This window comes from Tiliqua scincoides, chromosome 10, assembly GCF_035046505.1.
Source record: "Tiliqua scincoides isolate rTilSci1 chromosome 10, rTilSci1.hap2, whole genome shotgun sequence".
NCBI lineage: Eukaryota > Metazoa > Chordata > Lepidosauria > Squamata > Scincidae > Tiliqua > Tiliqua scincoides.
In genome coordinates, this window is record NC_089830.1 from 4,770,627 (window position 1) to 4,797,904 (window position 27,278).

General features: G+C 50.2%; 1 protein-coding gene and 1 pseudogene across 1 annotated transcript; one reads left to right on the plus strand and one right to left on the minus strand.

Moving 5' to 3' along the window:
- Nucleotides 1–1,276: 1,276 nt before the first annotated feature.
- Nucleotides 1,277–27,278, plus strand: PAFAH2 (platelet activating factor acetylhydrolase 2). Its single transcript, XM_066638565.1, has 10 exons — nt 1,277–1,443; nt 10,348–10,498; nt 11,443–11,539; nt 13,344–13,412; nt 16,094–16,235; nt 18,660–18,773; nt 21,271–21,362; nt 21,498–21,668; nt 24,428–24,576; nt 25,594–27,278. Exons 1-10 carry the CDS (start codon nt 1,354–1,356, stop codon nt 25,686–25,688), a joined length of 1,170 nt encoding a protein of 389 aa, XP_066494662.1. The 5' UTR covers nt 1,277–1,353; the 3' UTR covers nt 25,689–27,278.
- LOC136662031 (5S ribosomal RNA) lies at nt 16,316–16,434 on the minus strand (annotated as a pseudogene).

A 27,278-nucleotide genomic window follows, 5' to 3' on the forward strand; every position in this document is an offset into this window, starting at 1 on the left:
CCGCTGGATCAGGCCATAGGCCCATCTAGTCCAGCTTCCTGTATCTCACAGCGGCCCACCAAATGCCCCAGGGAGCACGCCAGATACCAAGAGACCTGCAAGGCTTCCTGGGAATTGTAGTTAAGAACATAAGAACAGCCCCACTGGATTAGGCCATAGGCCCATCTAGTCCAGCTTCCTGTATCTCACAGCGGCCCACCAAATGCCCCAGGGAGCACACCAGATACCAAGAGACCTGCAAGGCTTCCTGGGAATTGTAGTTAAGAACATAAGAACAGCCCCACTGGATCAGGCCACAGGCCCATCTAGTCCAGCTTCCTGTATCTCACAGCGGCCCACCAAATGCCCAGGGAGCACACCAGATACCAAGAGACCTGCAAGGCTTCCTGGGAATTGTAGTTAAGAACATAAGAACAGCCCCACTGGATCAGGCCATAGGCCCACCTAGTCCAGCTTCCTGTATCTCACAGTGGTCCACCAAATGCCACAGGGAGCACACCAGATAACAAGAGACCTGCATCCTGGTGCCCTCCCTTGCATCTGGCATTCTGACATAGCCCATTTCTAAAATCAGGAGGTTGTACCTACACATCATGGCTTGTACCCCGTAATGGATTTTTCCTCCAGAAACTTGTCCAATCCCCTTTTAAAGGCGCCCAGGCCAGACGCCATCACCACATCCTGTGGCAAGGAGTTCCACAGACCAACCACACACTGAATAAAGAAATATTTTCTTTTGTCTGTCCTACCTCTCCCAATACTCAAATTTTAGTGGATGTCCCCTGGTTCTGGTGTTGTGCCCCCTGGTTCCGGGATGGAGGGGGTTGCATGTGGTCCGCGACAATTCCAACGTTTGCCTGCGTGGTCCTAAAGGTTGGGCACCACCACTGCTTTAACAGCTGGGCAGCTATGATGCAGTTTCAGGAATGATGAGTTTCATCATCTCATAAACTTCTGTCTCCCCTGCAACTACTCAATGTCGGGAAGCCTTGCCCCCCCCCCACGCTGGTGGCAGCCCTAGCCCCCCCTCTGCTTGTCTCCCCCCGCCCAGAATAGCTCCGAAGGGGAGGCTCCCCGCAAGACTTAGTGCCTTGCCCCACCTGTAGCTACGCCACCGCAGGGGCTGCGCATCCCTGCCCCGACGGGACGGGCGGCCGGGCTGGCAGTGGCTCTCTCCCGGCCACTCCTCCTCTGCCTCTCCGGGGCGGAGCGGAGGACGCTGCAGCCGCGTCCGGAGGCGCCTCCCCGGGCAGGGCTTCCTCCTCCTCCTCGCCCTTTGCAGGAAGAGGCGGAGGAGCTGCCGCGAAGCAGGCTCGTCGCAGGGCTCTCCCCACAGCCAGCCAGCCAGCCAGCATGGGGGGTGGTCAGTCCATGGGGCTGCCTCCCGGCAAGGGCGCCTACCCGGTCGGCTGCACGGACGTGATGGTGGGCCAGACCCCCAAGGTACCGGGATGGGGGGTGGGCAGGTGGCTTTGTGCAGCCAGCTGGGCTTCTCTCGCCCCCTCCCAGCTTGGGGGCAGCGTGGTGGTGGAGACAAGGGGGTTCCTGCCCCAACCCGGGATCCTGGGGCAGCTCCCTCCCTGTCCCAGCACTGCTTACCCCTGCCCTCTCTTTACCAACAGCCCCAACTCTTCAAAATCCCAGTGGGAGATTATGTGGCAACAGTCTTGGCCCACCTTGCAGGGTTGTTGGAAGGAGGGATCTGGGATCTGCAGCCTCGGGCAGCCCCCTCTTAGTCCCAGCACTGCCCCCTCCTCTGCGTATCCCTGCCCTCTCTTTACCTGTGATGTGGCAACGGGTCCTGGCCCACCTTGCAGGGTTGTTGGAAGGAGGTATCTGGGATCGGCAGCCTCCGGGAGCCCTCTTTCTGTTCCAGCACTGCCCCCTCCTCTGCGTACCCCTGCCCTTTCTTTACCTGTGATGTGGCAACAGTCCTGGCCCACCTTGCAGGGTTGTTGGAAGGAGGTCCTGTGTCTGAAGGACCCAGAATCAGGGCCTTGGAGTGAAATTTTATCAGGGGTTAGAAAGTTTCTTTTGGACCCCTCCTCAAAGTGCAGATGAAACAGGGTGGGGAGTGGATGGTCTCCCTCGAATCTTTTAAATATAGAAAATCATTGAGGAAAATTAGCATCATTGTATTCAGGCTCAGACTAGAATGGAAAGTGTCCTGTGTGCACCAAAACGGACTTCTGCAGCTGTGCCCCTCAGCTCAGAGACACTCCATCAAGGTCAGTGTACCCACAGTGGATCCCCAAGCCAAAGAACTACTGTAGCAGGCCAGGTTCCTCCCAGATCTGACACTGTGTTGAAGAGGGTCATGTATGCATTCCTCAGCCTGGCACATATGGCTTGCGGTAGCAGCCAAAGCTTCACACCCGTGGTAGCACCCCCCGGCAAGGCTGGGTGAGATTGGAAAATGTGAGATCCCAGGAAATTTCCTTTGGATCCTGGGCTCTCTTTTTAACCCCCCCCCCCCCGGGTCCAGCTACAAATTACCCCTTTTACCCCTCTCTCCTAGGCCCTAGATTATGTTGAAATGCAACTTCAGTTTTAAAAGTATTATTATGACTTGGGAGGTGCTGATGTCCCCGTCCCCCCCATGAGAGTATGTGTGGAAAGGTGCCATTAGAAAAGAGGAGCTGTAGGGGAGGCCCCGACTCAGGGCCAACACTATTCAACACCTGACAGCACTTGAGACAGCAAGACAAATGCTCCCCTCCCTTACTTGGTGGTGCATCAGCTGCCTCTCTGACTCTCCTCACCCTTTAGGAAAGAGCACTTGAGGCACCCATCTCTGTTGGTGTCATGTGCAAGCTGGCAGAGGTGACCTTGGACCACACTCAGTAATCCCAGAGAACTCCTGGAGAAAGTCTGTGGTGCCCAAGGACTGGAGACAAGCTCATGCTGTCCCTACCTTTAAATGGGGGGTGTGTTTGTGTGAGGAACTGGGAAACTGCAGGCTGATACATCAATTCCTGAAAGGATCCTGGAGCAGATTATTAAGCAGAGTGGCTGTGGGTTATTTCCAGAAGCCAGCATGAGTTTGTCAAGAAAAGGTTTTACCAGATGAATCTCATCTCCTTCCTTGATAGCTCAACTAGTTTGGTGGACCAGGAGACAGTGTGCCTCGATTTCAGCAAAGCATTGGCCAAAATCACCCTTGTGAGGATAAAATGTTGAAAGTGGGCTCAATGGTCAGGTGGGTTTGAAGCTGGTTAAACACCCACTCCCAGGGAGTGCTTTTCAATGGCTCAGCATCCGTCTGGATGGAGGTATCTTGTGGAGGGCCGCAGGACTCTGTCTTGGGCCCTGTGGTGCTCAGCATTTTTATAAATGACCTGGCTGATGGTGTGGATGGGGTGTTTATCAAATGTGCAGATGTCACAAAGCTGGTGTTAGACTAAACTGGGTTTCAAAATTATCCTGACAGGCTCCACCAGTGGGCCCAAGATCAACATTCAGAGGAGACAAACATAGAATTTTGCATTGCAGGGTCAAAGTACAGAGGCACCAGTACAGGATGGGGGAGACTTGGCTTGGCAGCAGCATGCATGCTAAGGATCTGTGTGTCTTAATGATCCAATCCAGCTGCAAAAAAGAAAACACTTATGCAACTCTGGGCACTATTAGCAGAGGCATAGAGTTGAGGTCAGGTGCAAGAATCATCATGTTGGTAACCTTCAGTCTCGAAAGACTATGGTATTGCGCTCTGAAAGGTGGTTCTGGAACAGCGTCTAGTGTGGCTGAAAAGGCCAATTTGGGAGTGACAATCCCTTCCACACTGGGAGCAAGTCCAGTCTGTCCCTGATCTGTGTCCCTGGCTATGGGCCTTCCTTCTTTGCCTCTTTGCCTCAGACTGTTGGCCAAGTGTCTCTTCAAACTGGGAAAGGCCATGCTGCACAGCCTGCCTCCAAGCGGGCCGCTCAGAGGCCAGGGTTTCCCACTTGTTGAGGTCCACTCCTAAGGCCTTCAGATCCCTCTTGCAGATGCCCTTGTATCGCAGCTGCGGTCTACCTGTAGGGCACTTTCCTTTCATGAGTTCTCCATAGAGGAGATCCTTTGGGATCCGGCCATCATCCATTCTCACGACATGACCGAGCCAGCGCAGGCGTCTCTGTTTCAGCAGTGCATACATGCTAGGGATTCCAGCACGTTCCAGGACTGTGCAAGAATATGTTCCACTCTATTCTGCAATAGTTCAGACCTCACTTGGACCTCACTTCATCCCATTTTGGGCACCTCATTTTTAAAAGCACACAGATAAGCTGCAAGAGGGCAATTAAGACAGTGCAGGGACTGAAAACCAGGCCAGGGAGGAACAATTAAAAGACTTGGGTATGGAACCTGGAGAAGAAGAAGTTGAGGGAGATGTGCTAGCTGTCTTCCAGCATCAGAAAAGCCATCATGCAGACTGAAAGGCTTGGCTGCTGTACCTTGCCTTTTTTATGTCCCTGTATCCTTGACAGGGAGGTATAGCTGTTTGTTCCATGTAGACAGCAGAGGGGCACTGTTGGCAGGTGAGGGCATGTATTCCATTGGAGGGTGGGCAAGTGAAGGAACTCCTGATGGTACAGCTGATCCTGTTTGGTCTGACCATGTTTTCATGTTGCCTGGGTAGATCTGGGGCAGAGGTGGCCGCTGGGCTTGTCACAGGGGCTGGTCTTTGTGTCCTTGGCAGAGGGGGTGCAAAGCACTAAGTTTTGCAGGGGGCCTCACCGCAGCGTGCAAGCAACTTCTCCCCTTCGGAGCCATTCTGGACCGCAAGAGCAAAATGAAGGCATTCTCCTCTACTCTGGGTCTTCTCTGCATTCGCCTCCATTTTACTCTCCCCTGCCCCACCTGGAATGGCTCTGAAGGGGAGGGGAGGGGGCACTTGCATGCTACGGTGAGGCTCCCTGCAAAACGTAGTGCTTTGCACCCCCTCTAGCTACGCCACTGCCTGGATGTGGAGTTTGAGGATGTCCATTGGACAAGCACAAGGGGCAAGGGTTACTTCCCTGGCCTTTGCACCTTGCCCTTACAATGCAAGGTTCACTGACGCTCAGTTTGCTCAGAGGTGTACACATAGATCCCCCCCACTGTGCATGTGTAGGGTTATTATCTGAACGTGTGGACGTACGGTAAGTGTGTTAACAACCATTGACTGTGAGTGCTGAACCAGTGGGGAAACAGCAGGCGCTGTCTATGGCAGGAAAAGGAGGCTGTGACTTCATGAGTGTGACACTGGGATGTTTTGCTCTTGATGACTCTTGGTGACTCATGTCACTTAGGCAACCAGCTGAATTTGCTTAGGACAGTGGCAGGGACAGGGATGTATATTTATTTATTAGTACATAATCTGTCTGCAGTCCAGATAGGGTTGCCAACTGATCAGCAAGGCTTGGTCTGCTCTTATGCCTCTTAATTAGTTTTAAGTGTATTACTTCTTACTTTTGATTCTTTCCCGTTTCATAAGATGAAACAGCAGAGCACAAACTAAAAACGCAGTGACTTTAAAATGAAAAAAATGAGAATACCCTCTGATAAAATATCTTGGGCTGCAATCCTGAATACACTTTCCTTGGAGTAAGCTCCACTGAACACAGTGGGACTTATTTTTGAGTAGGCATGCCTAGGATTGCACTGTCATTTTACTAAGGATATGCCCTGGACCACACAGTGGAGTATTTCAGGAGTATTTCAAATGGAAGATTTTAATCTAGTCATTAAAATGTTTCCAGTCTTAATAAAGAACAGAACATAGGTCTGTACGTGCTGCTTGCAGAAGGCTTTCACAAGATTGAGAGTGTGAAAGGGGAACTGCGGTAGTTTCCATGGAACTACCATGGAAATGTTTTCGGTTTGACATCCTTGTCAGTTGCATGGAAATTATCTGCAGTTACTGTACCATGCCTGGGCTTCTGCATACCATCCTCTCAATGGATGGGGGCTTTTATTTTTCCGTGGGTTTTATCTCACTGACCTCACTGGGATTTCAGTGAGTGCTGATCCACCTTAGAAGGAATCTGGAAAAAATGGTGAGGGTGGAATTCTTTGGGTTTGTCCTTTGCCCACAAAAATTGTGATTTTTTTTTTTTTACGGTGGAGGGGGGGGGCTTTCTGTCTCAGTGTGGCCTCTCTGAAAAGCAGCAGGGTTTCAACTTTTAAGTCAGAAAAAAGCCACTCCCTCTCAACAATAAGCCCCACCCCAAACTCCACTAAAATTGGTCAGTACTTTTGCTGAATTAGAGTTTTCAATTCTGTGGGAATCCTGAAACTGGAAACAGCCCCTTCGAAAAGATGGAAATGCTGTCTGTAAAAGAAAACGCAGCTTTAATTTAAGTGCATCAGACTCTCTGTAGTTTGCATCTTTTCTGGGCCCAGTTGTGGGGGGGGGGGGGAACTTTAGGCTTCCTTTGAGGCTGCATCCCATCCACACCCATCTAGTGCAGGGGCGAAGTAGCTTGGAGAAACTTGGCTTTAACTGTGGGGGCCTGTGGGGCACTTCTAGGCCTGCTGTTTAGTGCGGGATTATCATATTGTCTTCTTTCCAGGGTGCTCATGTAAGGTGATCACCCATCTGTTGTCCACCTGCATTTTCTCCATGCTTAAGGCATCGCATTAGGCAACACCATGCTTAAGGCAACACAGTCCTGGAACGTGCTGGAATCCCTAGCATGTATGCACTGCTGAAACAGAGATGCCTGCGTTGGCTCGGTCATGTCGTGAGAATGGATGATGGCCGGATCCCAAAGGATCTCCTCTATGGAGAACTCGTGCAAGGAAAGCGCCCTACAGGTAGACCACAGCTGCGATACAAGGACATCTGCAAGAGGGATCTGAAGGCCTTAGGAGTGGACCTCAACAAGTGGGAAACCCTGGCCTCTGAGCGGCCCGCTTGGAGGCAGGCTGTGCAGCATGGCCTTTCCCAGTTTGAAGAGACACTTGGCCAACAGACTGAGGCTAAGAGGCAAAGAAGGAAGGCCCACAGCCAGGGAGACAGACCAGGGACAGACTGCACTTGCTCCCAGTGTGGAAGGGATTGTCACTCCCGAATCGGCCTTTTCAGCCACACTAGACGCTGTTCCAGAACCACCTTTCACAGTGCGATACCAGAGTCTTTTGAGACTGAAGGTTGCCAACAAAAAAAAAGGCATCACATTTACTAATGCAGAAAACCCAACTGTGTTGAGAAAGGCAGTTCAGTGGAACCCAAACCACACATGTCGGCTGTTAGTGCCGCTGCTCACTTCCTTTTTGAGAGGCCTGTGCCCACAGGCAACGGAAATGGCAGAAATGAAAGGGTCCTCAAAACTCACTTGCTCTGCTGCTGCTGTAGAAATGCTGCAGCAGTGACTACAAGGGAGCACCCTCTTTCGGGGGCATGGTCGGGTCAGCCACTGGGTGACCACCTTGCATCAGTGGCAGATGGCAAGGGGACCAGGAGGTGGTGGATTCGACTGCCCTTCAGCCTGCCACTCCTGCCTTCCTCCCAGCCCAATGTGGACAGAATCCGCATTGATCCTGCTCACTCAAGTATGGCAAAGGGCCAGAGTGCTGCATCAGAGGTGCAGAAAGGCACCCCAGCTTAGCTGCCTCTGGTCTGGGAGAGCCCCTCCCTGATGCTCTCTGTTCAGCCTGGAATGTTCATTCTTTCTTCTCTCCCTTTTTATGGGCACCCAGCTGACTTTGTTTGCAAACTGCTATCCTTCTGGGTTTGCGTGTGGGGCTAGTACGGGCTAAGATCCTCATGATCACTGTTGAGCAGGCTAAGTTTCCGAATGGCTTGTCTTCCATGGTAACAGGGGTGTGGCTGTGTCGATCTGCAGCAGTAAAAGCAATGGGGGTCTTGTGGCCAGTGGCGTAGCAAGAGGGGATGCAAAGCAGTAAGTTTTGCAGGAAGCCTCACCTCGGCGTGCAAGGGACCCTTCCCCTTCAGAGCCATTCCAGGTGGTGGGAGCTTGCCTCTGTTTTGCTCCCACCGCCTGGAATGGCTTCAAAGGGGAGGAGCAAGGGCCCCTTGCACATTGCAGTGAGGCTTCCTGCAGGTGCTTTGCACCCCCTCTAGCTACGCCACTGCTTGTGGCATCCTACAGACTAGTATGGTACTCTGTGCAGTCTCTGTGTACGTAGGCTGCAGTCCGGGGCAGGCATCTGACTCTGAAGAATTGGACTGTCGCCCCTAAAAGCCAATGCACCACAAATGCAAGGGTTACAAGTATGAGGGAGTGTCATGGAAAATAAGCAGTAGGGCCGGTCCAACATACATGCCTGGCTGGAGAGAGTAACATTAAAAATGAGGAAGTCAAAGAGCAGGAAGCTCAAGAAGCTTTGAGCCTTGTGACAAGCCCTCGAGTTTGAAGTGCTGACTTGGTGTGCACTTAGTTCTCCACAAGGAAGGCTTTTGTATGGGGGGCCCCCTTTGCAGAAGAAGCAATATGGACTCATTGTGTTTTGTAATCCAGCAAGACTTCCTTGTTGGAGGGCAGAATGCAACTAAAAGGAGCAAGAAGGAAAAAGTCAAAAGGTGGGGGCCTACCTCCACCCCGTAATGCAGCGATGTCCAACCCTATTCATCTCATGGCAACTGGCAAGGTGCTAAAACCGTCAAGGCACACCATCCATTGGTATTCTGACAATTGACAAGGCATACCACCCTACCAGTGTGAGCTCGCATCCCCCAGTGGCCCTACTAATAAATGACCCTGTCCCAAACTCCCGCAGCACACCCACAAACCATGTCCTACACTGGTTGAAAATCAGCTGCTGTAATAGAAGGTTTGAAGATTTAACTCTTTGATGTCCATGTTACTGTGGAGGCCTTTCACATTTCCTGCCATTTAGCATTCCTGTTTTCAGGCTTCCCTCCCACCTCCCTTCCAAAGGTGACACTTCATTCATCAGGTGAGGTGGACTGTAGTCTATGAGAGCCTAATTGGGTAGTCTTTAAGGTGCCGCAAGACATTTTCTTGTTTTTAAATTGAAAGGGGGGTTTCGCAATTACACTAGCACAGGGGAGGCGTAGTTGTTGGGTTTGGAAAACTGGATGACCCTGTGTCTCCTTAAAGCTTCTGGGCAGTTCCAGGAGTGCTCAGTGTTGCTTTTCTGTGTGCCGTCACATCTGGAATTGAAGCATTCCTTCCACACCACAGTAGATCCAGCATGGATTTGGCCAGGACGCAGTAGAGTGATCCTCCCGATGTAACCCCCTCCTGTGCCTGCTATCTCTGGTGTGCTCCTCACAGAAATGACAGAGCAGTAGTGTCATGAATATGTACTGTTTAGGCCTAGTAACATGTAAAGCCTGAACCAAACTAAAACAGTAACACAGAAGTGGCTTGCAGTCCTAGCTGCTAGGAATTTACAACTCAATGGAAGGTGATTATGTAGTACCTAGGCAGCCAGAAAGATACCCATCAAGGATGGAATGCAGCTGTAGATCTCCAGGGGGGAGGGAAGAGCTGAGAGGGCGAGATTCCAGCCCCACTTCCGGAGGACAGGGTCTGTTGGTCTTTGTCTCTGGGTGAGAGAGGTGGTGGGTGCACATCCTGCCCCACCAGGACCATGTGGCCTTATAGGTAACTGGCCTGAGGATCTACAAAAGAAGCTGACCCAGGTGAGAGTCAGAGAATAATAGAGTCAGCCAGTTAGCTTTGTTGTTTTATGCTGATATGTTTCCTAGAAGTTTTTATGCCTCTAGCATTTGCTGCCCTTTGTAACTTTTTGTAACCCTATGTACTTAATAAAGTAAAAATCCTTTTACCATGTTGGTTCATTGTCTGTTGGGGACAAAGGTTCAGAATCCTAGCCTAGCCGTTCAGCAAGCTACCAAAAATCCTCATTGTGGACTAGTAACTTGAGGACTGAGACTTTAAGTAAAGAAAGTGCTCAGTGCCTACAAGGGATATAGTTAAGCCTAGAGGGTCTCGGTGTCCCTGGACTGAGGCACTGCCTCTTACAGGGTGGTGGCAGTACTACCGAATAGGGATCTTTGAGGGCTCTAGGGTTCAGAACCAATGACCTTGAGCACCCAAAACCCTGGGAGTGTGAGACCAAGTGTACGACAGCTCCTCACAGAAATGACAGAGCAGTAGCATCACCAATGTCCACGTGTGTGATTAATGCGCTGCAAGCTGGACTTTCTGCAGCTCCTGAAGTGCAGGAACAGCTCATGGATGGATGATGACATGATGTTGGAACCCCGCCCCAGAAAGAGGAAGTGAGCCAAGTGTGACAATCCCAGGCTAAACACCCCACAAGCAAATGCCCTCAGTGACTTTTCCCCTACATATTCGGAATGCGCAGAGCATGGATTGTGTATGACGCAAACCTGTTGTGTTTATGCTGCAGTCTTCTTTTCTTCCCCAGGGCCTCTTCTTCCGACTGTTTTACCCCTGCATCCCACAGGATGGGACAAAGCAGCCTTCCTGGATCCCTCGCTACGAGTACTACTGTGGGCTCGCTGACTACATGAACATGAACAGGAAGTGGTGTGCCCCATTGCTCAGTGTGACATTCGGTAAGGCTGTGAGGGTTCTCGGTGTAGTGAGACTGCTTGCCCCATCCTAACTGCTGTTTGTGCCTTTATCCCCTATCTCTTAAGTACTGCTCAAGTGACAAAATGGTGCACCAGGTTCCCCTGCCCTGCAGGGTATGTTGCGTAAGGAATTCAAAACGTGTGCCTGTTATTATAAAACACTATAAAATGGTGGTTTTTAAACTACCAAGAACAGTTAAGAGAGCAGGTGGTTCCTTGTCTGTCTGGAGTATTGTGTCCAGTTCTGGTCGCCGCATCTCAAAAAAGACATCGTGGAAATGGAAAAGGAGCAAAAGAGAGCGACTAAGATGATTACGGGGCTGGGGCACCTTCCTTATGAGGAAAGGCTACGGCGTTTGGGCCTCTTCAGCCTAGAAAAGATACGCCTGAGGGGGGACATGATTGAGACATACAAAATTATGCAGGGGATGGACAGAGTGGATAGGGAGATGCTCTTTACACTCTCACATAATACCAGAACCAGGGGACATCCACTAAAATTGAGGGTTGGGAGAGTTAGGACAGAAAAAAGAAAATATTTCTTTACTCAGCGTGTGGTTGGTCTGTGGAACTCCTTGCCACAGGATGTGGTGATGGCGACTGGCCTGGACGCCTTTAAAAGGGGATTGGACAAGTTTCTGGAGGAAAAATCCATTATGGGGTACAAGCCATGATGTGTATGTGCAACCTCCTGATTTTAGAAATGGGTTATGTCAGATGCAAGGGAGGACACCAGGATGAGGTCTCTTGTTATCTGGTGTGCTCCCTGGGGCATTTGGTGGGCCGCTGTGAGATACGGGAAGCTGGACTAGATGGGCCTATGGCCTGATCCAGTGGGGCTGTTCTTGTGTTCTTAATTGTGAAGCATTATTAACCCTTTGGTAGCTGGCTTTATCCTTATCTCTTGTGCGCTTTTATTGTTGCAGGGTCCTGCAGAATCCCCGTGAGCTGGGATGCCCCTTTCAAACCACCCTGCAGCAAGTACCCCTTGATCATCTTCTCCCACGGCCTGGGAGCCTTTCGGTAAGAGATCTGCCCTGGGTCTGTGACACCTCGGTGCCTGCAGCAGCACACCAGACGTGGGCCCCTTTATGCAGTGGTGACTGCATTGCTGCCTCTGCTGGTCCTTCTCTTCCACCTGCTCCCTGGGACTGGAGAAGAGAATGGCGCTGAAGAGGATGTGTGGAAGAGCGGAGCAGGGGTGCTTCTGGGTGAGAAGGGTGGCGTGTGATGTGCTGCCTGTGGTGCTGAGTGGTCTTGGGCTGGTCCAGGTTGTGGATGTGGCCTATTGCTGCTAAAACAGGCACCGTTCCTTGGCTGGGCATGGGTGGGCACAGTCATTTGGTAAGGGAACCACCCTGTGCCACCTTGTCAGGCACTGAACTGCCTTCAGGTGAACGGTCACTTGGAGTCGGCTTTGAGACTGAACTAACAGATGCCTTGAAGCCGACAAGAATCCCCAAATCCTGTTAAAGCCCCTCTCTGTCACCAAACCTCCCTTCTCAAACCCTTGTGAGCTGATTAGAAAGCACCAAGGGATGGATATCGTCTAGAGTGGCTTAGTTCAAGCAAGCTTGGTTCAAGCAAGCTTGAGCACCTCACGGATTAGGCAGGATGCTGTCCCATTATCAAGTACCTTCCTGGTGTAGAAAGGCAGGGCCAAAATAATGGCCCCACATAATAATAATAATAATAATAATAATAATAAAGGTATTTATATACTGCCTTTCTTGGTCATCAGATTTCTCCTCAGACTTTATTCAAGGCGGTTTACAAAGGCAGGCTGTTCTAAATCCCCGTAGGGATTTTTACAATTGAAAGGTTCTATCTTTCAAGAACCACAACATTTCAGATGGGTCTTTCTGATCTGGTATCACATTCTGACCTCCAGTTTCTTCCCATGCAAGCTGACAAGCAGCTGCTTCATCTCTCACATGGAGGGCAGCCAAGACACTTCTTCGCTCACACCGAAGAGCAGGTGGAATAACTCACTCGGCTTGTCAGCTGCTTCAAGGTCTCACCAATTCACCGTGCCGGTGGCCTCGAACTGGCAAACGGAGGCTCTACCCGCTAGACCAGACCTCCTGCCCAGCCTTGTTTTCTGTACATGCTCTAAGTTTTGTTTTGTTATAAAGTTGATGAGAAAAAAAATTGATTCCCAGCTGGGGCCACTGCTGGTGTGGAGTCTACATGTTCTTCCCATATCTGTATGGGTTTTATTCTCCAGCCCAGAAAGCTCACATTTATTTCAGTGTTTACAACTAGAAGCGTTTTGGGTTTTTATTTACATAAGAACATCCCTGCTGGATCAGGCCAAAGACCCACCTAGTCCAGCTTCCTGTATCTCACAGTGGCCCACCAAATGCCTCAGGGAACGTACAAGACAGCAAGAGACTTGCATCCAGGTATCCTCCCTTGCATCAATTAGAAGTTTGGTGATGTTTTTGTGACCAGAAATATGCGATAGGGACTTGTTTCTGTATAGCAGTCAGCCTACGGTAAAATTTTGGATTTGATACAAATCGTTTCACTTAAAGTTGCAGTTTCTAAGAACCGTTCCACAATTTTAAGGGTGGACTTGCTGTGTTTGCTGGGATTGTGTGTCTAATTCAAAAGTCGAGATCCCATTGATGCTGCACTTAAAAACAGGGTTTCAACCAGTTGAACGGTTGTGGCTTCTGACAAGAAACCCCAGCGTCTGTCATTTTCTTTGGTGGGAGCGGAGGGTGTTAGTCATCACCAGCCCAATCACGCAACGCTTCCTTGCATTTGGTTGAACCAGGAGTGTCCCCTGTTTTTACTGTTGTCTTTGTCCTTCGCTTTGCAGAACAGTCTACTCTGCCATCTGCGTGGAAATGGCTTCACGGGGGTTTCTGGTGATGGCCCTTGAACACAGGTGAGCGATCGCAAGGCCTCAGAACAGTATGGCTGAGGCTGGTTCCTAAAGGACCCCGTGGGGTATATGCTGTAGCACAGTGGTTCTCAAACTTTATAGCACGGGGACCCACTTTTGAAAATGACACTCTATCAGGACCTGCCTAGCTTTCTGACACTTTAAAAAAAGGTGATCTAGAAAGAAGTAATATTTTTGTTTCCTTGTTTACAAAAAATATTTTATTTATTTGCAAAAAAAAAAGAAAAATCTTGATCCACTTCTCATAATGAGGTAGTCCTAATGAATAGCCTCAAGGCTTGAGAGGCAGAGTTTTGTGACCCAGCCTTCACTGGCCCCACTACCTTGGGAAAAAAAAACACATCAGAAAAAAGACACTCAGACATTTCTCTCCCTACATTTACAGAAGCTTGGAAATTGCAGAGGCTCTGCAGGGTAGTTAGCAGCTATCTGATTAAGCCTCAGGGCTTAAGGCAATTAGTTTTCTGATCTTTCCATCTGAGGCTCTGTAGGACCCACCAGAAACTGGGTCCCAATCCTCAGCTTGAGAAAGGCTGCCCTAGGCTGTCCCCAGGTGACAAACACCCTCGGCCTTCCAACAGAGACAGCCCCAACTGTCCTGCGGTCGCAGTGGTGAAAAGGCCAGTCTGACACCAGGTCTGCTTCCCTCAGTAAAGCCCAGGACTTGGAGACCTTGTTGGGACTCCACTTGGCACAGAAACATGGTAGAGCAAGGAGGGAAAGGTGGGACCAGGGCGAGAGGGGCTGCTGCTGGCTGTTCTTCTGCCAGTACTGGGATCTTAAATGCAGGAATGGCTGTCCAGCTGCCTTACCTGGAAACCCTGGTACTCTGTCACAATGGAGAGAGGAGACAAATCAGTGTATTTAACTTCCTAATTAGCAGATAATTTGACAGAGGAAGTAGGTCATGCTGCCAACATACATGGTGCTTTACACAGGAACATGAACAGCACAAGACAGATCCCTTCCAGAAGTAATGGCCCTGGCTCTCCATGCCACCCCGGGGCACAGGTCTGCAACATGCCAATCCCCCGCATCACGCCACCTCCCTCTGTGGATCCTTCCCTAAGTGCACAGAGCCTCGCCCAGCTCTCCAGTGTGCTCAGAAAGCCTTCTGAGGCTTCTGGCGCAATCTTAAACAATGCTTCTGGTTCCCCAATGAAACCGGAAGTATCAGGTCACAGTCAAGATTGCGCCAGAAGGCCTCAGAAGGGTTTCCAAGCACACTGGAGTGCTGCTCGAGGTTTCGCCTGCCCACGGAACTGCTCCAAAGGGCAGGTGGAGGCAGTGCACGGCGCCTGGAGTTTTTGACCTCCTCCCCCTCTGTAGCAATGATGAGCCGGAGAGGCAATCAGGAGACGAAAACAGGTTTCAAAAGTTGAGGCAGGGAGCAAGCTTGTTTTGCCAGCCGGCAGCCTGGCTTTTTATTCACTTTCTCCCCTCTGCGCAATACAGGTTGTTGATAATAACGTTCCTAGATAACAATGTTCCTACAGTCTCACCGCTTCCTCTACTATACTATCTTATACTTGTTTACCAAAGATTTCACACTCTTAGCCTTGTGAACAGGGCTCCATAGCTCAAGGTTTGCCTCAAGCGGGGCGGGGGGGGAGCGTGCTTGCCCGGTTGCCACGTTCGCTAAAGCTAAAGCGTGCTTCTGCATTGCTACACCCCTCCCCAGGTCTTCCACTGCCTTCAAGTGACGGGACCACTGCATCTTAAAGAACTCCTGGTATTTAATATTTGCATCCATTTTTTTTTTTGCATCCTAAACATTTGTGTCCTAATATATGTACATTTACTGCTGCAATGGGCATTAGGAAAAGGATCTTAAATATGGATGAACCTCTGTAGTTAGAGCATAGTCTGCTAGATATATTGGAATTGCTTTAGGGGAGATGGCTGGAAGCTGTTGCTGGTTATCTCAGAACTGTTTTAAACATAGTTATAAATTCTTTTATCGTTTTAAACTTAATCATAATGTATTGCAAACCTTTGTATACTTATATATTTTGATATTTTATATGTGGCTGGTCTTATGACCGTAATAAAGTTCTACTACAATATGTACATTTATATTGGATGTACTTTTTAATTTTTAAAATGCAATGGTAAGGTTAGGGCTGGGACAAGAGGCTTAGGATATTAATATGGGGCTTGTTGCCCATTTTTAGTTTGTTTGCTGCCCGGTTATAGTGGGACGCAGATGACTGGGACACAAAAAAAAAAAAACACAGATGCGAATGTTCAGGGGCTCCGATGACTGGGACGCATTTGACCAATACACAGTCATCCAGGATAAAAATAGTACCATCCTTTCCCCAAAGGAGCTTAAACCCTGGCAGTGGAGAAAACAAAGAAGGCAAGGGTAAAAAGGGGCAAATGAAAGCAAATGGGTGGCATGTTTTGCTTTGGAACAAGGGCTTAATTAAAGCAAAGATTTCTTGGAAAAGGAGGGCTGGAGGGGAGAATGAGAAGGGGAGAGCAGTAGGGACCTTGGGGGAAAGTGGGCAAAATAAATATTCTGCAGGGATTTAAGGACACCATGAACTTGGGTTCAAGTGGGACTCTGAGGAGCTGAACTGAACAGGAGCTCCTGTTCCCTTTGCAGTCCTGCCTGACTCTGCCAGGGGCTGACGCGGGGTGTTTGCACCTTCTTTCAGAGACCACTCTGCCTCTGCCACCTACTTTTGCAAGCTTGAACCCAAAGAGTCAGACTTCCCCTCGGCTCAACTCCTGGAGGAATGGCTCCCATATCAAGACGTGCCGGCGGAACAGAAGGAGTTTCGCTTTCGGAACCCGCAGGTATGCTCAGCCTGGGAGGCTTTTTTTTTTAATTTAACATGGTTGGTTGGCAACCTTCAGTCTCGAAAGACTATGGTATAAGCCTACAGCACCTGGTATTCCCAGGCAGTCTCCCATCCAAGTACTAACCAGGCCTGACCCTGCTTAGCTTCCGAGATCAGATGAGATCCAGCACGTGCAGGGTAACAGTTGCATAGCAAAGCAGAATAAAATTAAGATCTGCTAGTTTAGTTACGACCCTCTTCTTGCCCAAAGCCAGCCTGTGTGGAATGGGTCACCCCCTGAAAGAGGACCGGCTGTGGCATGGCCTCAGAGGGAAGGCAGTCCTGGAGGGCCAAACAGTGGCATAGTTAAGGGGGGCAGGGGGTACATTGCTCTGGCTACCATGCCTTGAGGGGCTGCCAACCTGCACTCCGTGCGGTGGTCCTGAGGCAGAGTTGGCCTACCTGCCATGTCTCCCTGCTCCTGTTGCAGAGGCAGTGCAGGAGAAGGTACTTCAGTGGCTAGGACACCTCCTCACCACTGCAGAACTTTCTCCTACACTCCCCCTCGTGGGTGCTCAGAGTGTTTGCAAGCCTCTCTGAGCCGCCAACTGCTTTTTTTGTTTCCAGCAAAAAGCCATCAGCCTCTCAGAGCATGCCATAAACCCAGACATCATCACATCACTGCAATTACTTCTGAGTTGGGCACTTCTGGGGCGGGGGGGGCGGGCGAGGGGTGATGTCTAACATCACAGTCCCGGTGGCCAAATCCCTTAGTTATGCCACTGGTGCCAGAGGGGGCAGTCACTGATAGTGCCTCCTGGCATACCCCCTAACCTGGCTTTGGTGGAGGCATTAAGGGATGCCCTTGATTCATCTCTGGGGTTACAATGGGCCAGTTGGATTGGTGGCCCTGAGGGAGCTCCTGTACCTTCAAAACAGCCATTTTCAGCTGGTGGGCAATGGCATATTGGTATACTGAGAAAGGTCCACAGGTGTGCCGTGGGAGTTTGGTGCATAGTGGTTGAAAATTGCTAAAAAACTCTTCCTGGTTCTGCAGCTCTGTTTCCAGGGCAACTGTCTGTAAAACTAATAATAATAATAATAATACAGCTATTTATATACTGCCTTTCTTGGTCATCAGATTTCTCCTCAGACTTATTCAAGGCAGTTTACAAAGGCAGGCTGTTCTAAATCCCTGTAGGGATTTTTACAATTGAAAGGTTCTATCTTTCAAGAACCACAACATGTCAGATGGATCTTTCTGATCTGGTATCGCATTCTGGCCTCCGGTTTCCTCCCACGCAAGCTGACAAGCACCTCCTTCATCTCTCACATGGAGGGCAGCCAAGACGCTTCTTCGCTCACACCAAAGAGCAGGTGGAATAACTCGGCTCAGCTTGTCAGCTGCTTCAAGGTCTCACCAATTCACGGTGCCGGTGGCCTCGAACTGGCGACCTGCGGATGTTATCTTCAGGCAAACGGAGGCTCTACCCTCTAGACCAGACCTCCTGCCCAGGAATTGTCCTGCCCAGGACAATAAAAAGGAATTGTCTGTCCTTTTTCCTCTACTGGCTCTGACTTCTCAACCAGAAGATGGACAGACAATTGATTGCTACAGACTCTTGCCCTAGAAACAGAACTGCAGAACCAGGAAGAATCTCCCAGTAGCTGGAAATGACATCGCAAGAGACGAAAACCATGAAGAAGACTGTTTAGATTGATGTGTCATGAGAAGAAAAACTTTGAACCGCTTCTTTAAAAGATGCATCAGAGGCAGAGTCTTGCCAGGCTTAGCTTTCCCCATCAAAGTGCTGCCAGGATTGTTGGTCCCTTTGAAGCAAGAAACCGTATTTTTTTCTGGGCAAATCACATTGTGGACTTTTTTGTTGTTGTTGTTGTTAAAAAGCAGTACAGTGGGCCCTCCTTCTCTGCAGACTTGGCATCAGCAGATTTGAGCATCTGTGGATGCTGAGCACGCACCACAGAAGGCAATGTCCTTGCAGAGGAGGTTAATTTGCCCATTACCTCCTCACACTGGGTTGCCCTGCCCTCAGCAAGGACACTGTGGGGATAGAGGAACAGTGAACCTCCTATCTGGAGGTAGCTCTAGGGTTTTGGAAAAGGGAAGAGGATAATCCTAACCTACCTTTTCAGGGTTTATGACAGATGGGATTTGTAAACCCCTCTCTAAAGATAGGTTTTCCCTTTGGGAACCTTCTCTTCGCCTGCCACAAGCCTCTTGTGTTTGTTGTTGCTGCTTTTTGAGGTCTTCAGTGTGTGGCTAATTTTCAGACCCAGAGCTTGGGAAACGTGGAGCTCTGGACAGTGTCACTGAGTTCACCAAGTTCCTCCTTTTTATGCAAATAGTGTGAAATGGGGCTTGTCCCTGTTAAGTTGGAGGAGAACAGTAGACCCATTTTCAACCCTCTTCTTGCTACAGGTGCACCAGAGGGCAAATGAGTGCATTCGGGGGCTCAAACTGATCCGGAGCATCAACAGTGGCAAGCCTGTCACCAACCTTTTACACACAGACTTTGATCTGATGGCTCTGAAGGTAAACACTAAGCACAAGCCTATACCGAAGTAAGTCCCACTGAGTTCATTGGTGCTTACTCCTGGGTAAGTGTGTACAGGATTGCAGGAATCACAGCCACAGTCTAATCTCATGGATGTGATGCAAGCAGCATTCCTTCTAGGGTTTCATGCCAGTGTGCGAACGCCTTTGACAGCCTCACAGCATTGCAACTCATTGCGATGACGCCGCCGGATATTTGGCAATGATGTAATCACATCATCAGCCAAACTTCCAAGTTGCCAAACACCACACTTTGTGGATCTTGGCTGGGAGGTGCACCGCCACACACCTTGGAGAGAACACAGGATGCAAGGTGACTGTATACCCGAGAGCTTGCAATCGCTTCAGTAAAGATGTTTAAATGGTGCTATTTTCTATGCTGGTTCCAGGGTTTCTTCCCACAACTCTGTGAGACAGGTCAGCATTCCCAGTTTAGATATGTGGGAACTGACTTAGGGCCCAATTCTATCCAAGTTCCCAGCACTGATGCAAGGGATAGCACTGAGATGCAGGTCTCTTGTTGTCTTATGTGCTCTCTGAGGCATTTGGTGGACCACTGAGAGATACAGGAAGCTGGACTAGGTGGGCCTATGGCCTGATCCAGTGGGGCTGTTCTTATGTTCTTACTGATTTAGCTGTGCCTATGAGGCGTGTGCTGCATCCTGCAGTTGGGTGCCAGTCACGGAGGCCTCCTTAAGGTAAAGAAACATTTGTTCCCTAACCTCGGAGCTGTGTTACGGCTGCATTGGTGCTGGAAAGTTGAATAGGACTGGCCCCTTAATTATGCCTGTGGCAGGAAGTAAGTAGGGTGTGCTTAACTCACAGATGTCACACTGCTGGCTTTGACATTTTAAGGATGCCTAAACAACAATGTTGCCTCTCTGAAGGTTTGTGAGGTCTAGGAAAAGCACTTGGAATTTCACGAGTGCGTTTACAACAGCCTGTGGCTGTGGGCAGAAAGAGTAGCTTGACACGATACACCGGAAGCAGAGAAGCGCTTTCACAGTGTGTGGTGTAGGGCAAAAGGCTTGATGGGCAGACTGCGCCACTGCGAGCACAGAAAGCGGTCCCTGCCGACCTCGGTGAAATGCAGGTTGGGGGTCTCCTGGCCCCACCACCATGCCTGGCATTTCCCAGCCCACTCCTCACCCCACCCCCCACCCCATGCTCCTTTCTTTTTGGGATCTGACTCTTAGCAGGTGTGTCTTGTCTCACTTTCTCCTCCCGCAACACCATCCTGCGGTTTCAACCTTTGGTCACCAGGGGGAGCCTAGTCCTGCTTTGCTGCTTTTCTCCTGCTCACGTGTCTGGCAAAGGAAGGGCTGGAAAACAAAACAAAGGACCCTCGACTAAGCATCGAGTCCCAGCAAAGCCTGTTTTTATTTTCCATCTCTTCTTCTGCTTTCTTCCTGTGTCCCTTTTTGCTTTCCTCCCTGCCTGTATTTAGGTCATTCTCGCCCTCGCTGTTCCGGCAAAAGCACTGATTGCATCAGGCAGACTCCCTTGGGAGGGCAGGGTCTGCTGCTGAAAGATGCTGTGAGCCCCTGCAGGCAGCCCTGGAGAGCCCGTGCGCAGCCTTCCCCTTTCCACAGCGTCTGTTCGAAACTACTCAGGCCCAGGCAGGGCAGAGGGGCCCAGGGATTTTCCCAAGAGCTTGTCCTGGGTCAGTGGGAGATTGTTCTGTTTCCCCAGGCAACACAATTGTGTCATAGCAGGATCGAAAGAACTGGTGGTGGAATTGGCTGCCTCAAGCTGTGGCGATGGCTTAAGGGGGATTTGACAAATTGGGGGCAGGAGGAGAGTTTTCGTAGCAGCCGTTCGTCCTGGAGCCTCCATGTTGGATGGGAGCAGTGTACCTCTAATACAGGGGTGTCCAGAGTTTTTGGCAGGAAGGCCACATCGTCTCTCTGACACTGTGTCGGGGGCCAGGGAAAGAAAGGAATTAATTTACATTTAAAATTTGAATAAATTTACATAGGTTCACATAAATGAATATATTAAAGATGAACTTATATGAATGAGTGAAGGTCCTGCAATAGCTCAAGGCCTATAAAAGGCCTTGCACAAAGCAAGGCTGGCCTTTCCTTTGCTGCTGCTACTGCATCACAGACATGAAACAGCAAGCAGTGGAGGGAGCCCTCACCCTACAGCTCACGGGAGAGGTCAAACAGTTGCCGTCATGCTGAGAGCAGTTGCGTCAGGCCAGTGTGGGCTCCAACAAATCTCTGGAGGGCCAGAGGCTCATTGGAGACTCAGGGCTCCCTGAGGGCCGCATTGAGAGGCCTCGAGGGTCACAAGTGGCCCCAGGGCCTGGGTTTGGGCACCCCTGCTCTAATAAATGCTGGGACCAAGCAGAGGAGCATTTTTGCCTGGGGCCTTGCTGGTCGGCTGACTGTGAGCGGTGATGGGTGCAGCTTGAAAAGCCAAGAAGGCAATACCCACCAGACTTCAAAGCTCTTCTCGCTTTCCTTTCCAGGACAACGTGGACCTGACCAAAGTTGCAGTCATGGGTCACTCGTTCGGAGGTGCAACAGCAATTCTGGCCCTTGTCAAAGAGGCTCAGTTCAAGTGAGTTTGAGCCAGAGGTGGCTCTGGAGTAGGAGTGGCTGAGCAATAGCAGGGGAGGGGCTGCCTTTCTTGCAAATGTGGCCTGGTGGGAATTCCAAGCATTCATTTTACAGCCTGAATGCATCTCCCCTGCAGGTGTGCTGTGGCCCTCGACGCCTGGATGTTCCCTCTGGAGAACACACTCTACCCCAAAGTGACAAAGCCAGTTCTTTTTGTCAACACAGAGTCATTCCAGACTGCAGACAGTATAGACAAAATGAAGAGGATCAGCTCCACAAGCAATGAGTCCAAGATTATAACCATCCTGTGAGTCTGGGGCTGCTCAAATAGTCCCATCGGAGCCTTGGCATCATCTTATATATGATGACGTACACAGAAGAATTTGCCATAGTCCCTGCCTGCAGGGTTCCAATCTAAAGTAGATATGAAATGGGGAGGGAGGGAGGGAGACTGAACATGGAGAAGGAAACAGATCAGTTTGAAGAAACATGGGGGAAAGGCTAGGAGGAACTAAGAAATTATATGGGGGGGGGGCTCGTATCCGTATATCCTGTATCCACAAATTCACGTGTCCGTAGGGCTGCCCCCCTCGCCTCTGGGGGGCCCTCTGAGCCCAGCATAGGGTGCGGACATCTGTCAGCGGCCTCTGCCAGGCTTAGATTGAACCTCAGTGGTGAAAAAAGTCACATTTTTCAGTGGTGAAAAAGGCACTTACACCCTCACCTCTGGAGGGTGGGGGTAGGAACCCCTTGTATCCACAGATGCAGGGGAAAGCATGTACAGGCGTTCAAAACCCCCCCCATATTTGCGGGGGTTACATTGCCCCCATGGAGATAGGAATACGTCGTCCCCTCCGTGGATGCAGAAAACACTAATAAAAGGGGACCCTTTACAGAGTACAATACTTCTCTCTTTCGCCTCCCCTCACCCATTGCCTTGGTTGAGTTTCTTTATCCTGGCACCAAACAAGCTGTGTCTTCCTTTTACTGAATGCTAAAGGAAGCTTCCTGTTAACATTCTGTGTCCCTCTAGTGTGCAGGCTGCTTCCCTGTCTTTCGCGTTCCTGTTTTAGCCTTCACTAAAAGGAAGACGCAGACTTGCTTGGCTCCAGGGCAGGGGTGTCCAAAGTTTTTGGCAGGAGGGCCACATCAGCTCTCTGACACTGTGTGTGGGGCCTGGGGAAAAAAGAATTAATTTACATTTAAAATTTGAATAAATTTACATAGGTTTACATAAATGAATATATTAAAGATGAACTTATGTGAATGGATGAAGGTCTAGCGATAGCTCAAGGCCTATAAAAGACCTTGCACAAAGCAAGGCTGGACTTTCCTTTGCTGCCACTGCTGCATCACAGACATGAAACAACAAGCAATGGAGGTAGCCCTCATCCCACAGCTCACTTGAGAAGTCAAACAGTTGCCCTCATGCTGAGAGCAGTTGCGTCGGGCCAGAGTGGGCTCCAACAAATCTCAGGAGGACCAGAGGCTCATTGGAGAGTGGGGGCTCCCTGAGGACCGTATTGAGAGGCCTCGAGGGCCGTAAGTGGCCCCAGGGCCGGGGTTTGGGCACCCCTGCTCCAGGGTAAAGAACACAATGGGCAAGATAATGGGTGAAAGGGGTGGGGGGGGCCCAGAGAACCACAGAGAACCGGATCCACAGATACCGGATCCGTGGGCACAGGAGGGCGCCTGTACACAAAAGAAGATACAGATCTAGATCAGCATTTCTCCCCCGCCATACCACTTTGCACAAGTACTTCTACCTATTGGAAGTACAGCCAGAAGTAACTGGAGATAATGTCATTGCCAGTTACTTCTGGATTGGGAGGTCGGATGCAATGCAGCAAACACAGGTAAGAGGCTCAGGGCAGATGGGAGGGCTTTATCGAGCACACGAAAAGCGCACTCTGGCACTTGCTGAACCTCCTCCTGCAGCTTGTTGCATTGCATTGTTGGTCTTACTGCCACGTGGCAGGGGTCTGGGGGTCCTGTGTGTACCACCTGACACCACCTCAAGTACCACCAGTGGAATGAGTACCACTCCTTGAGAAACACTGTGCTAGATGAACCCAGTTGTGCAAGACTGAAGCTTGTTCTTTGTTGTGCATTTAGACTTAGAGAGTATCAATTTAATTTGGGGTTTGGAGTGTTGATTTAGAACAGGAGTGCCCAAACACTGGCCCGGGGGTCATTTGCAGCCCTCAGGGACTCCCAATCCGGCTCGCAGGGAGTCCCCAGTCTCCAGTGAGCCTCTGGCCCTCTGGAGACTTGCTGGAGCCCATGCTGGCCCAGTGCAATTGCTCTCAGCATGAGGGCAACTGTCCGACCTCTCACACGAACTGTGGGACAGGGGCTCCTTCCACTGCTAGCTGTTTCACGTCAGTGATGCGGCAGCAAAGGAAAGGCCAGCCTTGCTTTGTGCAAGGCCTTTTATACGCCTTGAGCTGTTGCAAGACCCTCATTCATTCATATAAGTTCCACCTCTAATATATTCATTTATGTAAATGTATGTAAATTCAGATTTGAAATGTAAATTAATTCCATTTTTTCCTGGCCCCCGACACAGTGTCAGAGAGGTGATGCGGCCCTCCTGCCAAAATGTTTGGACACCCCTGATTTAGAATATTTATATATTGCATTTCTTTAGGATGGGAATAGAAAGAGATAGTGTCTTGCCCCAAGGGGCTCCCAATCCCACAAAGGCACAGTTCAAATTCAGCAAGCAGCCTCTGGGGCAGGTTCATCTGCTGGGAGGAATGGGGCAAGCTGCTGTCCACATCAAACATCCACGTAAGAGGAGCCTGTTTGTCCTTGCCTGTTTAGCAGTTCAAACTTTTACAAGTTCAGGTTGATTGTAAAATATGATCAACTAACATTTAAAAAAAAACAGTCTTGATCTTTCTCCTTGATCTTTCTCCTCCATGGAGAGTGTCAGGAAGAGGTTAGACTACCATTTCTTAGGGTCTCTTAGCATCTAAAGACCTGCATGAAAATGGAGAGGAGAGGGCTGATGGCTGATTTGTATCAGTGCTTATGTCCTCCTCCTCCTCTTGCCCCCTCCAGGGGAACCGTGCATCAGAGCCAGACGGACTTCACCTTCTTTGCGGGGACGCTCCTGAACAGGGTCTTCAGAACAAGAGGCACCATTGATCCCTACGAAGGCCTCGACCTCACTAACCAGGCTGCTCTCGCCTTCCTGCAGAAGCATCTTCGTAAGTCAAGAGTGGGCAAATCTTTTGGCCTGAGGGTCAGTGCTGGCGCATGGAAATGATACCCAGGGCCATAATGCAGCCTTAAGTCATAATTGCCATCACGGCTTTGTTTCCAGCTCTGTCATAAGAACATAAGAACAGCCCCACTGGATCAGGCCATAGGCCCATCTAGTCCAGCTTCCTGTATCTCACAGCGGCCTACCAAATGCCCCAGGGAGCGCACCAGATAACAAGAGACCTGCAAGGCTTCCTGGGAATTGTAGTTAAGAACATAAGAACAACCCCACTGGATCAGGCCATAGGCCCATCTAGTCCAGCTTCCTGTATCTCACAGTGGCCCACCAAATGCCCCAGGGAGCACACCAGACAACAAGAGACCTGCAAGGCTTCCTGGGAATTGTAGTTAAGAACATGAGCCCCTCTGCATCAGGCCATAGGCCTATCTAGTCCAGCATCCTGTATCTCACAGCAGCCCACCAAATGCCCCAGGGAGCACTCTGTTTGACCAGAGGCTGCAGTGAGGCATGAGAAGCACATATGCGCACCGTGGGGGCACAAAGCAGCTTAAAAACAAGGGTTGTCAACGAAATCTGTAGCCGCTTGATTGAGAACTCATGAATAAAAATAGACCACTCAGAAATGGAAGGAGGCCAATGCGTGTGTTTGGGGGAGGAGGCTGCAAATATGACAGTTCGGGATGCTATTTGGCTTCTTTCGCAAGCAAGGCTGCAAACTGAGAATAGCTGATAAGGCATTATCTGTTGAGATGGGCAGACCACCGACGCCACCTGGGCCCCTGAGCATGGCAATGCCTGAGACTTGGTCCATGGGGCATATTCCAGTATGCACCTGCACATCAGTCCCACAGTTTGTGAGTGCGGCACAGCAGGCTGCCTGCCATTTCTGCAGCACACCAGTGGGCTCAGAAGCCCTTCTCCTTCAGGCTTACAGCTGGACCTGGCCAGCAGTGATGGTCTTGTGTGCTTCTGTGCCATCTTCTCTCTCTCTTTTCTTTAGAGCTGAAAGAATCTTTTGATCAGTGGGATGGTCTCCTGGAAGGCATTGGCAACTACGTCATTCCAGACAGTCCTCTGAAGAAGTCCAGCCTGTAAATGCAAAGGACGTACATATGCACTTACACCTTCTCTCTCTCTAAGTGCTTCTGAGCATTCTTTGAGCCAAAGAATTACCCTCTTGGACACAGGCACTGTCTAGACAATGCCGCCACCAGCCACATTGGAGGATTTGCTGCGGTGAGACACTTCTGCTGCTGTCATGTTGCTCCTCATTCTTCCAAGATGGTGCCTACCTCTAGGCAGATCAAACTGCCCCGATGGTCTTCTAAGGCAAAGAATAAAGACTGCACTATGGACTTAGTTCTCCAGGTTCGGGGGAGTGCCGCATTCCCTTTGCACATGTTTCCATGGAAGAGAGCTGGGCAAGAGCACGGTGGTCAATACAGGTCTGGGAAGGCTTGTTCCCCTCTGTCAGCAGCCTCGTTCGCCAGCCTACAATCCGGGAAGACTGGCAGCCTGATTTTTCGGTGGTGAAATGGCAGCTTCCTGTTATGGGGAAACATCAGCCAGGCAACTGATCGGCTCACCTGCGATGGCACCTGGAGACCGAAGGGACTTGGCTGGTCTGCAGCTCACCGTGGAAACCAGAGTGAAGATTATGCCAGATTAGAGAAGCAGGCGCTTAGGCTACAAGGCAGCATCTCTCTCGCTCTCCCTCTTCCCCCCTGTCTTGGGCCAGCCTGTCTTCTGTCTACACCTGTTTGGAATCTCTGCTCGGCGCATTGTAGCTCAGTGCGTTCCTACCTTGGCAGTTGCACAGCCGTCTTATTCTGTCACCTTCCTCCAAATGTCTCTGCAGCCTGACCAGCAATGCAAACTCTGGAGCCGAGAGTGCTGCTGCCATTAGTATGTCTGGACCAAGCGTGGGTGGGTGGCCAACAGCAAGCAATGAAATCTCGGGAGGAAGTAGCTGCCATTTGAGTTTGTAACACTGGAAGTGGAGGTGCTCCGAAGTGTCTTGAAGCGGTGCCTCTTGGCCTTTCCAACTGCCCCCCCCCCCGGCTCTGTGAGGATTCAATTTAGTTCAGTGGTTCCCAAATTTCTTAGCACTAGGACCCAGTTTTTAAAATGACACTCTATCAGGACCCACCTAAGCTGTACAAGACTTTAAAAAACCAGTTTTGCCTTACCACCTGCTCAGGCCTTATCCTTTTTACTATGGTAGACAGGGGTGCCTTCTAGAGTGTTTGTCGAGCTCCACATTCATCGTATCGGGACTATTCTGGTGGCCTTGTTCACCTGGCCTACTTGTGAGTAGATGCACATGTGTGGCTCAGTTTCAGGGACTCAGCCTTCTGTTCTTGTGTTTGCTGGGGCTGCAGAAGTGGCGGAGTGCATACAGTCCTATCTGTACGACTTACGCAGTGCACAACACCCTCAGTGTGTCATAGTGCGCTGCCAGTCGTACAGACTTGGTCTAGCCACACTACGCTGCTTCTGCAGCCTTGTTTCCATTTCCAAATGTGCCTCTCCCTCCCCATGAAAGGATGTAATCCAGAAAATAGCTCAAGATGCTGCTGTCGTGGTTGTGCCAATCAAAAGCTCTATAATAGCTTGCAGCTATTGTTGGATGCCTGTGTTGATTTTTACTAGGTCTGTATTAAACTAAAGATTTATGGTTCGCAA

Coding starts and splice junctions, on each gene's coding strand:
- PAFAH2 (XM_066638565.1), top strand. CDS start 1,354: ATGGGGGGTGGTCAGTCCATGGGGCTGCCTCCCGGCAAGGGCGCCTAC. Junction 10,499..11,442: donor ATTGCTCAGTGTGACATTCG/GTAAGGCTGTGA, acceptor TTATTGTTGCAG/GGTCCTGCAGAATCCCCGTG. Junction 16,236..18,659: donor TTCGCTTTCGGAACCCGCAG/GTATGCTCAGCC, acceptor TTCTTGCTACAG/GTGCACCAGAGGGCAAATGA.